General features: G+C 35.4%; 1 protein-coding gene across 1 annotated transcript in view; it reads left to right on the top strand.

Moving 5' to 3' along the window:
• Positions 1-547: 547 nt before the first annotated feature.
• Positions 548-12872, top strand: part of INTS8 (integrator complex subunit 8) — a 29684-nt gene continuing 17359 nt past the window's right edge. Inside the window, exons 1-10 of the mRNA XM_070748038.1 lie at positions 548-709; positions 3224-3397; positions 3830-4004; positions 7045-7185; positions 7693-7764; positions 8537-8588; positions 9533-9715; positions 10489-10596; positions 10925-11074; positions 11549-11649. Of these exons, the coding sequence (XP_070604139.1) occupies positions 3268-3397; positions 3830-4004; positions 7045-7185; positions 7693-7764; positions 8537-8588; positions 9533-9715; positions 10489-10596; positions 10925-11074; positions 11549-11649 (1112 nt within the window). The 5' untranslated portion in view covers positions 548-709; positions 3224-3267. The remainder of the gene's footprint in view (positions 710-3223; positions 3398-3829; positions 4005-7044; positions 7186-7692; positions 7765-8536; positions 8589-9532; positions 9716-10488; positions 10597-10924; positions 11075-11548; positions 11650-12872) is intronic.

The raw sequence follows: 12872 nt of genomic DNA on the forward strand, positions 1-12872 counted from the left end.
CTTCAGGCTGTTGTCTTCGGCTTTGTGTTTTAAATAAATAATAATAATTTAAAAAAAAATAAAAAATACTACTATCATGTATATAAACATTGTTATATCTTTGTATACTACCAATACTATCAATTGACAAAATAATAAATAAACAAACAAATAAACGAATGAACGAAGAAAGGAAGGAAGATGAAAGAAAGAGAGAGAGAGAGAGAGAAAGAAAGAAAGAAAGAAAGGTAGAAAACCGGATCACCTAATGCTTATATTTACAATAAATAATTTACTAAACATAGGAGTTGATCGTATTTTAGCCTAGAGCGGGTGCTAGAAATTGGCAAAAAGCCTTTGTAAAAGACAAAGATATATACTGTATACATATCCCGACTGATAAGCCTCTGGACTCCCCCTCAACCCTTCCCTGTCTCTCTCGGGATCACCGTGCGAAAAATGCGCAAGTTACGCTCTTTGCCGAACGAGAAGAAGGCAGAAGGCCCGCGACGAAAGGACATTAAGCGTTCGGCCCTCCGATTCTGATTGGGCAGAATTGAAGAACGGAGGCGGAACAAAAGCTGTCTGTTCCCCTATCCGAGGCCTGGAAGTTAGGAAAGGTGGTGCAGGAGGGGAAGGAGGCGTCCATTTTGGTTGAGGGGGAGGCAGGGCGACCGCAGGTGGCGGTGGTGGGGGCCCCCGTCTGCGAGAGGACCGAGGTGCAGAAAAGGTGAGGGGGGGAGGGGAAGCATTTTCTGAACGGTTTTTTGTGCGTGAGGCGAATTGGATGCAAAACGAGGCAGATGCATTCGCATAACGAGGAGAACCAGGAGCGATCGCGACGTGATCTTGGGGGGCGGGTGGGGGGCAAGCGGTGGCTCTGAAAGGATGGAACGTTTTTGTGTGTGTTTCAAGTGAATTATTTTTCACACTCGGCCAGGTGTTTGGATTTCAACTCCCAGAATTCCCCTGCCCGGCTTTATCTGGGAGTTGCAGTACACAAGATCCAATTAAAACCACCTAAAATAAAAATCCCATCATTTCAGCACTCCGGAAGGCGTAATCGATAGGCTTATGTTCAAACTGATAGAAAAATGCAGCAACATAAATTATACAGAGATTGTAATATAATTAGTTATTTTATTTTTATTAATTAAATTATTTATTAATTAAATTTGTATGCCGCCCACTCCCGAAGGATTCAGGGCGGCTAATATATAATATATATTATTATATAGGATAATATAATTAATAATAAATGTAATATAAACAATATAGATCGTCCATACCAACTGCTGTAAGAGAACCCTAAGGATTACATTGTATAGTTGTTGGTGTGTTGTCTAATGTTTTTCTTTTTGTTTTTTTCCTTGTTTTTTGTATTGTATTGTATTTTTAAAATGTAAATAACCTAATAAAAAATTTTAAAAATATTTTAAAACAGTGATTGCAACATAAAAAAATAAGTATTAAAACAAATGCAGATACTACCTTTTCTTCTATAGAATAGGCTGTCCATAAACCAGACTCCCTTTTTGATTCAATTGTTACTTGTAAATACCTGTTTTCCCTCAAAAATTCCACTTCAGCAGGACAATATTTATTTTGTTTGTTTGTTTGTGACATTTATATGCCTCCCAATTCCAATAGGACTCTGAGCCTCTCACAATAATCACAATAAATTAAAAAACAATGTAATATGTAATAGCAATGAAACAGCAAATAACAATATAAAACACATTAATAACCCCTTAAAAACATGCATACTGTCAGTCATTCCTAAACCCAGGTCTGCCAAAGATGCCAGGTCTTAATGGCTTTCTGGAAGACTGGTAGAGTGGGGATAGTATGGATCTCCAGAGGCAGTAAACTCCAAAGGGTCAGAGCCACCACAGAAAAGGCCCTTCAGCACACAAACATAAACCTAGGAATGAAGTTAATTCATCATAATTAGTGATTATTGGATTCCTCAAATAATGTTTTTAAAAGTTGGATATCAGATGCCCTGTGTTAATGTTACAGGTTTCTTATGATTTGGTTGTGTCTATACATCCCTTTTTTGGCTTCAAATAATTATATATTTTAACATAACTTGGTGAATATATAGCAGTTTATGTATGTGTATGTATGGATTCAAGAGATGTTTTCTATCAATTTTTTACAATATCTTCAGTAAAATGAAAATATGGAGCAATATGGTCTAGATCAGTGTTTCCCAACCTTGACAACTTGAAGATATGTGGACTTCAACTCCCAGAATTCCCCAGACAGTGAATGCTGGCTGGGGAATTCTGGGAGTTGAAGTCCAGATATCTTCAAATTGCCAAGATTGGGAAACACTGGTCTACATTTATAATACACTGCTCAAAAAAATAAAGGGAACACTCAAAGAACACATCCTAGACCTGAATGAATGAAATATTCTCATTGAATACTTTATTGTGTACAAAGTTGAATGTGCTGACAACATGTGAAATTTATTGTCAATCAGTGTTGCTTTCCAAGTTGACAGTTTGATTTCACAGAAGTTTGATTTACTTGGAGTTATATTGTGTTGTTCAAGTGTTCCCTTATTTTTTTGAGCAGTATATACAGCTAAGAGATGGAACGCTAAATTGTGCTCGCCGCCACAGCTCATAGGTTCGTGTGGGACCAACGCGATTTTGCTGCTACACCTGTGAAGGTAGCAAAATTGTGCACGGAGCCGCAGGTAAAACCTCGCTGAAACACCGGTGCAATTTTTCTACCTCCACAGGTGCAGCAGCAAAATTGCGCTGGTCCTGCGAGAACTTATGAGCCGCAGTGGCGAGCGCAATTTAGCGTTCCAGCTCATAGCCCATCGCTGACTATATATGATTAATCTTTATTATATTAATATTATATGGATTTGGGTTTTTTCTTTTTCCTTCAGTTCATTTTAATCATTATTATAAATTTGTTTTTTGATTGGTTAATCTCTGCTCTATTTTCTCTTGTGCTAATTCTTAACTTTCACCAAAAAAGGGAAGATGTAAAAAATGTTGCCAAGGAATCTGCTTATATACTGTTGGCCCAGTATTATTCCCAACAGTTTATTATAAAAGTTCTGACTTATAAATTTGATGAAAAGTTTCTCTAGATATGAGATCCCAATTTGTTATATTTTGATTGTGAAATCAAGTCTGGATGAAAAGATCTGCAATTAACCTTTTAGATCTCGTGAAGCAATTGTGTTCTGACATAATCCATATTGCTTCTAAATCAGAGTCCTGGCCCAAAGGATTGCCCAAAAGAATTCAAGAAAGGAAGATGAGTGTAGAAGCTGTTGATCGGGAGGCAGCCACATCTGGCCGACCATGCACCCCTCCACAGACTTCCTGGTTTGAGTTTCTGTTGGAAGAATCTCTGCTGGAGAAACATCTGAAGAAAGCTTCTCCTGGTAAATAATGTGCTGTTCAAAGCTAAAACTTTTATTTTCATAAATTATTGTAGAGGATAGAGGAACGTGATAGCATTTTATATAGGGCGTATTAGGTTTTTATTACATTTTGTAAGATTTTGCTTTTAGTCAATAATGAAATAAAAGTAGTAATAGATATTTGCTGATCCTTACCTGCACTGCACCTAAATCTTCTTCAAGGTCCACATCACATAATGTGGTGTACCAGTATACATAAATAATGTATTTGCTTGAATATGAGAACGATATAGTAAATGACAGTAAAACTGGTGGCATCAATGATTTCACTAAGTTTTCTTTTAGACAAAAATTATACATGTATATCTTTCTTTAAAAATTGCTTGTTTACTTTTCATTTATTTGTTTCTCCATAATATACCGTGCGTTTTTTAAACTTTTTTTTATTGGCAGATCCTTTGCCAGTCCAACTAATTGTTCAGTTTTTGGAGCAGGCTTCCAAATCTTTGGTCAATGAACAGAATCAAGTTCAGCCTCCCCCTGATAATAAGAGAAACCGCATTTTAAAATTACTTGCTCTAAAGGTTGCAGCACATTTAAAGTGGAATTTGGATGTACTGGAGAAAAGGTATCAGTTGATTTCTTGAATAGATTGTTTACAGATAATTATGTCATTAATTTTCACATTGTTTAAATAAGCAATATAAGTAATAGTAGTCAAAGGCACAGAAACAAAAAAAATCAGTCTCAAGACACAAAGTTATTATTTAATTAATTAAATTATGCCACCCAATCCCGAAAGGCTTACAACAATATAAATTACAAAAAACAATAAAAAGAAGTCAAAAAATACAATGTAAGCTCTAAAACCCTAATTAAAACTCGTAATAGACCCACTCAACAGCATGCATACATACCATTCATACACTTGACCAAGCCAGTTGTTGATTCATGGTCCCCAGGCCCTGCCGGCATAGTCAGGTCTTCGTGGCCTTATGGAAAGCCAGCAGGGTGGGAGCGGTACAGACATGGGGGGAGAGGAGTTGATTCCATAGAGCCAGGGCGGCAACAGAGAAGGCCCCGTCAATCTGCATTGCTTAGTTGACGGGACCTGGAGGAGGCCAACTCTGTGTGCTCTAATTGTAGTTATATAGTTATAGTTTATTAGATTTGTATGCCGCCCCTCTCCGAAGACTCGGGGCGGCTCACAGCATAACAGTAATACAATACATTACAAATCCAATAATGAAGAATTAAATCAATTTAACCCTGCTGTTCTGTTCGGGTCGTATGCGACCCGAAGCCAAGTTTGAGTCCCTGTAAAAAATTTTCCCTGCATATCTGAAACTTGAAATTTCATGACTTTTCATCATTTCAGGGGTTCTCTCTATGAGAATTTTTTTTTTGGGGTGGGGGGCTTAGTTTTTGCTGGGCAAAAAAAGTTACAAATCTTCTGTTCCCGGGTCACCCTGACCCGGACCGAAAACTCTTCATTTGCAGTGCTTATGTTTGGTCTTTTTGAAAGCTTTTTTCACTTGGAAAGTAGTCTGAACATTTCTGCACACAATGATATGAAAATTGAAATGAAAAAAGTAAATCTTATTGGTTTATTTTGCGGATATAATGCACGCCCCCCCCCCCCGTTTTTGTGAATTTTTTTTCAATTTATGGATAGTTTTGCTTGCAAAATGCATTCTATTTTACTAAAGTTGGTGTGGGATTGGTAGCTTGAACATTTCTGAATATAAGAAAAATATAAAGGAACTGAAAAAAATGATTCTTATTGGTTTTTTAATATCAGAAATAAGCCCCCCCCCCCTCGGCTGCTTGCAACCATTTTCACTTTTTATTTTTTTATGTTCCAAATCCAAAATATTCTTTAAAATCTTAGGCATTCATTTACTCAATTTAACAATGCTGATCATCAAAAAATATTTTTGGGGTGGTGGCTAATTGTTTTCTGGGCAAAAAAAAATCATAACTTCGAGTCTGTTTCTGTTCGTATATGACCGGACCAAAAATATTTTTTTTAGGTACTTGAATTTGATCTTTTTGAAAACTTTTTCAACTGGAAAACTAGTTTGAACATAATGATATGAAAATTGAACTGGAAAAATTGAGACTTATATTTTTATTTTGATCAAAAAGCCCCTCCCCCCATCCTTTTTTAATTTCGTGTCAATTTCTATTTTTTAAGGCTACAAATCCTTAAGGAATTTTCCCCCAAAAGGTTTGATATACTAAATTGAACATTTCTGAATATAAGAAAAATATAAATGAACTGAAAAAAATGGTTCTTATTGGTTTATTTTTGCCACAAAAGGGCCACCCCCCACCCCCCGGCCTTGCTATGTGCCATTATTGTCACTGTTTATACATATTTGTCTAGAAATATTTGGAATATCCTTTTGAAAATCAACCACATTGTAGCCAGAGAACTAATTTTATGAAACAAATCCATTTTACTAAAAAAAAGTATGTAAGTTTGAAATTAACAGCATAATTTTTATATAAATTGAAATAATTGAACACGGGGGAGGCATACATTTATGTGCAAAATAAACCAATATGCATCAATTTTTCCAGTTCAATTTTCATATCATTATGTTCATAAATGTTCAAGCTACCAATCCCACACCAACTTTAGTAAAATAGAATGTATTTTGCTAGCAAAACTATCCATAAAGTGAAGACTATTTAAAAAAAACGGGGGGGGGGGGCGTGCATTTCATCAACAAAATAAACCAATATGCATCAATTTTTCCAGTTCAATTTTCATATCATTATGTTCAGAAATGTTCAAGCTACCAATCCCATACCAACTTTAGTAAAATAGAATGTATTTTGCAGGCATAATTATCAATAAACCTAAAGAAAATTCACAAAAACGGGGGGGGAGGCATATTTATGTGCAAAATAAACCAATAAGGATTAATTTCTTCAGTTCAATTTTCGTATCATTGTGTGCAGAAATGTTCAGACTACTTTCCAAGTGAAAAAAGTATTCAAATTGACCAAACATAAGCACTGCAAATGAAGAGTTTTCGGTCCGGGTCAGGGTGACCCGGGAACAGAAGATTTGTTACTTTTCTTAAACAGAACAGGAGGGTTTAATTTAAGCATAATAACATCCCTAACTATGCAATCATACACATTAAACCTAATCTATCATATAGTAAGGCCAAAAACATAATAAAAGGGGGAGGGGAAGGTTGTAATTATCCCCACGCCTGGTGACAAAAGTGGGTCTTCAGCATTTTACGGAAGACAAGGAGGGTGGGGGCTGTTCGAATCTCTGGAGGGAGTTGATTCCAGAGGGCCGGGACCGCCACAGAGAAGGCTCTTCCTCTGGGCCCCGCCAGCCGACATTGTTTGGTCGACGGGACCCGGAGAAGGCCAACTCTGTGGGACCTAATCGGCCGCTGGGATTCGTGCGGCAGGAGGGTGTCTCGGAGATATTGGTCTCTGGGAGGTATTACTTTGTACCTCCATAGGAGAACAGCTCGGAAAGATGTTTGCTATTCTGATTTTCTAGTTTGCACAATAAAAGTATCAAAAAGACTGCACTGAAACCTTAATGAAGGTTTTTATTTTGGTGATATTCTGTAACAAAATTAAGAGCTGATCTATGTACCTTTAGTTATTTTATTTTATTTTTTGTCTTTTAGTTTATCTGTCCCTGTATTGAACATGCTATTAAATGAATTGTTGTGCATTAGTAAGGTTCCTCCTGGAACTAAACACATCGATATGGACCTTGCCTCTTTACCTCCAACCACTGCCATGGCTATATTGCTCTACAATAGATGGTAAGATTTTATTTTTCTTGAATACTCTTTACTAGAGGAAAGTGTTAAGGCCAAACAAATTCTCTTCTGCTTGTGAGGTTTAGAAGTGATACATGCATACTAGATGGCTTTTTCCCCCCTTTTTGATTAGCTGTCACACAAATAAATCATTAATTCAGTTTACATACAATTCTTAACCTGGCAAAAGAATAAGCTAATTAGTTTCTAATGTCTCTTCCTTTGAAATTGTTTAGAGCATCAAATGATTACAGATCCTGATTCATAAAAATGACAATTTAAACATTTGATAAACTGAAGTTAAGCCCTGTGTTATTTCTATCTGTTCTCAACTAGTAGATTGAAGAATGAAAGAAATCAATATTTCCAGTGTGCTACATGCAAATCAGTCTTTTGCTGTCATATTTGCACTAGCTTTAATTTTTGAAATAAGCCCCGATAAATAATGCTGATGATCAGAATAATTCACTATTCGGTGCTAACAGTTTTGCTTTTTTTTTTTTTAATTAGGGCTATCAGAACTATAATCAACAGTAGTTTTCCTGTCAGACTGGCAAAACCTGGTCCACCTCAGTTAAATGTGTAAGTCTGTACATCTGTTTCAGCTGAAACCTAAATTGGGATCCAATTTTCAATGAGGCGTGTGAACAAAATAATATATATTAAACTTGTTTGATATTTAAATACTTATAGTTGGCTATCTGATCAATTGAAGTCTTATAGCATATTTTTAAAGTATGTATTAAAAGATTTTTAGTGGAAAGAGGACAAAATCCCAGACTACAGCACCAAAATCATTTTGATTATTTTAGAACAAGAACAATTTAGGCAAAATTATTGAAATAGCTTAAACCTCAAAAGATTCCGTTTTCAATCTTGAAATGGGGTTTATTATTAAAAAATGTAAGGAAAAACATTTTGTAGTTTATTTATGTATCCATTGGTGGATTTGAGTCAATGTTGACCCCTGGTGATTGCCTAGAACAGAGGTCCCCAAGCTTGCTGGCTGGAGAATTCTGGGAGTTGAAGTCCATAAGCCTGAAAGTTTCAAGTTTGAAGACCTCTGGACTAAAAAGTCCTTGCAGTTCTCTTGGAAAGATTCTGGAAGTGATTCGCTTTGCCTCTTCCTAGGGCTGAAAGAGAGTGACTTGACCCAAACCACCCAGCTGCCTTTGTACCTAAAGTGGGATTAAGAATCACTACATTCTGGTTTCTATCTTGATGCCTTACCTACCACACCAAACTGTGTTGCATGCTGAATACATGAACAGGAAATTTAGATAGCATAATAACTTGATTATTCAATATTGCATTGAATAATAATTTTACAAATACTTTTGGCTTTTTTGTTTAGTATGAATCAATTCCAACAAGAAAAGGAAGTCACAGATAACATTTTGAAAGTGGTAAGGGCTTTTCATTAATTATATAATCCACAATTAGAAGTTAGTTGATTCAATTATTTAGGGAAAGTGCTAAAGTTAGGGCCTTTCTCATAAAAATGACATTTGATATCTTTACTGTGATAATTGGAGCATCTTGCTTCTAACTCTATCTCCAGTGAATGTGCTGAATTTGTGAACTTTATGTGAGAAAATTCTATCAGAAGGGATAGAGAATAGGGATGTTTTGCAAGAAACTAGGTCACAGAAAACTACAGTAGTTGCAGAACTATGCAATTTATTCCAGCATATTTATCTGATTAGTATTGGTAGAGAGGGAAAAACCTATTTTATAAACACTCTCCCCAGGGCAAAATAGTGAAAACAGCAGGGGTACAATAGTTGTAGTACGTACCACTCAAATTGCTGCAGAAATCTGAATCAAGTTAGTGGTGGTAGAAATAATTGCACACCTCTTGAATTTCAGAGATCTATAATTCTATTTTCTTGCTCTTCTATTTAAATCAAGGGAAAGATTAATTCTCTATTTAAAATAATTCATAAGTATATCTATTGCAAGGTTAGTAACCAGGTATTCTTCCCTATGGTATTACATTGTGGGTATTGTAGGACATTTAGGCGACCAATACTTGATACTTTGGATATATCTAAAAGGATAGACTAAAATCATTACAAAAAGTAAAATTTCATTGTAAATAGATTTTTCTTTTCATGCAATTGCAGGGTGATGTTTAACTTTCTCATTCTGAGCTCATAAAATATTAAATGGTTATTATTTGGAGATAATTATTTGATATTATGAGTATGTGAGATCTTTGATGGGGCATGATTGACATTTGTTAGTGTGAAATTTGATGTAGCTTGAATGAGAGAAGTACAGCATTTATTTTAAGTAATCAAAACAGCTGCTAATAACTAAACAGTTACCTCCTTTTGGGTTGTTCCAGCTAAAAGAGCAGGCTGCTGATTCCATTCTGGTTTTAGAAGGAGCACTCAAATTAAACAAGGACCTTTACATTCACACAATAAGGACATTAGATTTACTAGCTATGGAACCTGGTATGGTTAACGGAGAGACAGAGAGTTCCACAGCTGGATTAAGTATTAGCACCGAGGAAATGCAGTGCCAGGTAGGTTGATGTTTTGTCTGAAGATGTTAAAATATACAGGTAGTCCTCGACTTAATGATGGTTTGTTTAACAATAGTTTTTAAAGTTAATGACAGCTTTGGAAAAACTAGTTTATGATGTTCTTGAATTATACCCCCACAATCATGTGTCCACTAATTAATTTTTATTCATAAATAAAGAGAACACTTGGCAAACAGTTTGCATATTTACAGTTGTTGCAGCTGTGCAGTCACCTTAGTAAGATTTATGACCTTCCAAGCGAGCTTCCAACAATGAAAGTGAGTTGGGGAAGCCAGATTTGCTTAATGACCACATGATTAGTTTAATAACTGCATGATTCACTTAATAACCACATGATTTATTTAACAGCCATAGTAAAAATGGTTGTAAACATGACTTGTTAAACAACCACCTTATTTAGCAATCAAAATTCCAGTTGTAGTTGTTTTAAGTTGAAGACTACCTTTAATTGTGGATTTATAAATGAAATTCATTTTAAAACAATTCATGGCGCCATCAGCCATCCTTGACATTGTCTATTTGAAGATAGTGTAGCTTTTGAATGTTTTGAAAATATGAAGAATAGTCATTTTTACAATTGTTGTATTGTTTCAAGACTTGATTTATTTGCAAATGTTTGGAAAGAGAAGGAAAGCAAATCTTTAACGTAGTATGTAGGGCAAAGATGCATTAAATTATTGCTTAAAAATTTCTTCTGAAGATTCCAACAGGGATTAAAATATTCTGCTATAATTTTGGTGTGTGTGTTTCAGGTGTGCTACGATTTAGGAGCCATCTACTTCCAGCAGGGTTCCACAAACTTTGATTTATATAGGAATGCCAGAGATAAATTTTTTAGAACCAAGGAATTGATTTCAAAGGTGAGTAACAGATCCTCAGATTACTAAAAGATAAAGACATTTGTTCAACCTAGTAATTTTGCTATTATTGTGATTTTGTTTCTTTTTAAAACAGTAGGATGTTTTAAATTGTTATACATAACGATATTATACTATGTTGCAAACTGACCTGGGATCTTTTAGAAGAAGCTTGGTAAATAAATGCTGATAATAACAACAAACTTATAATGATATTTGGAAGATTATCGCACCTCTTTCTATAGGCATTTGAGAAACAAGCCTCTTGAAGCACAAAATGTTGGAAGTGTTTGCTACATTTTTGTAACTTTGATAACATTGTATTTTCTAGATTGGCTCATCACTTCATTGCATGATAGATGAAAAGAGACTGGCTGGCTACTGTCAAGCTTGTGGAGTTCTTGCACCTTCTGACAGTAGTTCACAACCATCAACTCCCTATAGTCAAATTCATAGCTGTTTAAGATCTGGCAATTATCAGGTAAACTGCCTGCAAAGCAGGCAATGCTCTTGTAGCTGCCATTAAGATATCATATCACTGCTGACAAGTCACGTGTTCATTAACTCAGGGCTATTAAAAGCATTTATATATCTGGAAATAGTTACTGTATTTTTATTATAAGATCTTTAGCCAGTTTGATGTTATTCAAAGAAGGCAGGTTATTCATTTCTCCAAGTCTTTTCAAAGTATTATTGAAGGGTTGAGCATAGCTTCTGTTGATCGGTTAACATCAGTTTTTCGTTATTGTTACCGATTCAGTTTCTGGACCATCTTTCTTGCAAGGAACTTAGGACAAGTGGGCACATCCTCACAACAAATCTGATGTGTATTAGGCAAAACAACATTCACAGCTCAACATCACCCATTGAATTGGTGGTGTAAAACATTTGTTTCCATACGAACTGTTGCAGTGCTGAAGTTGAAGTACATGCAGTCTTTGTGTTTGTGTTTTAGGAACTGGTGAAGATTTTCCTTGAAGACAACCGAATGCCCACTTTGCCAATTCAGTTCAGACAGTCGGTGCTAAGGCAGCTCTCCCAGAAGGCTCAACAAGGGTGAGGCATAAACTGAAGGAGAAAACCGCTCTGACCCCCATCTATTAATGTTGTCAAGCCTAGCTGAGTAGAGTTGTTTGGTTCAGTCTGAATAGAAAACTTGAAAATGGATAATTTTGTCTCAGTTCTGCTTGTTAGGTGGAATGACATATAACAAAGGCCTCTCCACCAAGACTGCTTACGTTTACAAAAATATTTTGTGACTTTTAATACACCTTTCCAAATTATAGAAAACTCATCACTGCAAAAATGAGAATTCTTTGAAACAGCAACACCCAAACAAGAATATAGTTGTGAAAGAATTGTGTATGGTGAGAAGTGCTGAAAAATATCAGCATTTATTTTGAATTATATACTGGCTGATGCATAATACCATTTTAGTAAACTTGTGCTCTCAAACAAGAAAGTGGTATTTGGATAACAATTGTCAAGGACTTTTGATGAATGCAGATTCTGATAATCATATTGCTATATCCCAAGGAAAAAGGAATGAACAGCTTCACATTGTTCATAAATGGCAAATATTAGAGCAAGCATATGAATATTAACCGTGGAAATATGAATGTTAACCGGCAAATATTAGAGCAAGCATATGAATGTTAACCGTGGAAAAGTATTTACTAAAGGTGGGACAGTGAAGAAATTTTAAGAAGTTAGTAAAAAGAGAGTAAGTAGTAGGCAAGAAATAAATGTTTGCCAAAAGAGAAAAGTGGCAAATTATAAGGGTGTCCTGCATTCCATATCATTATATGGAAATTAAATTTGGGTATGTATCTGGAGAAACTTAAAAGTAAGTTGAATGAAATATGAATAGGTAAAGAGTGTCATGATAAAAGAGGAAGAGATAAAATCGAGAGGGAAAGAGACTTGAATGAATGTAAAATACCAAAGTACTGGTAAGTGACCAGTGTATATGTATGTATACACAGAGAATACAAAGTGTGTGTGTGTTTGTGTGTGTGTGTAAATATAAAGAGAATGAATGAATATTGATTCATAGTGCAGATATACAAAGGGAGAATGATGGATCAAATTCTAGGAAAAGATTGAAGACAATTGTCACTGGATGCAGTCAAAGGGAGAGGGGTGAGAAGTTTCAAGAAGAGATGAAAAATAATTCACAAGGATAGAAAGTTGGAGAAGTACCATGGATGGTGTTGGTGTGAACTAGTTTTAATTTGTTTAATTCCCTTTTCTTTACTTTTTTTTGTTTTTCCTTAATT

The sequence above is a fragment of the Erythrolamprus reginae genome, chromosome 3 (genome assembly GCF_031021105.1).
Source record: "Erythrolamprus reginae isolate rEryReg1 chromosome 3, rEryReg1.hap1, whole genome shotgun sequence".
NCBI classification, from domain to species: domain Eukaryota; kingdom Metazoa; phylum Chordata; class Lepidosauria; order Squamata; family Dipsadidae; genus Erythrolamprus; species Erythrolamprus reginae.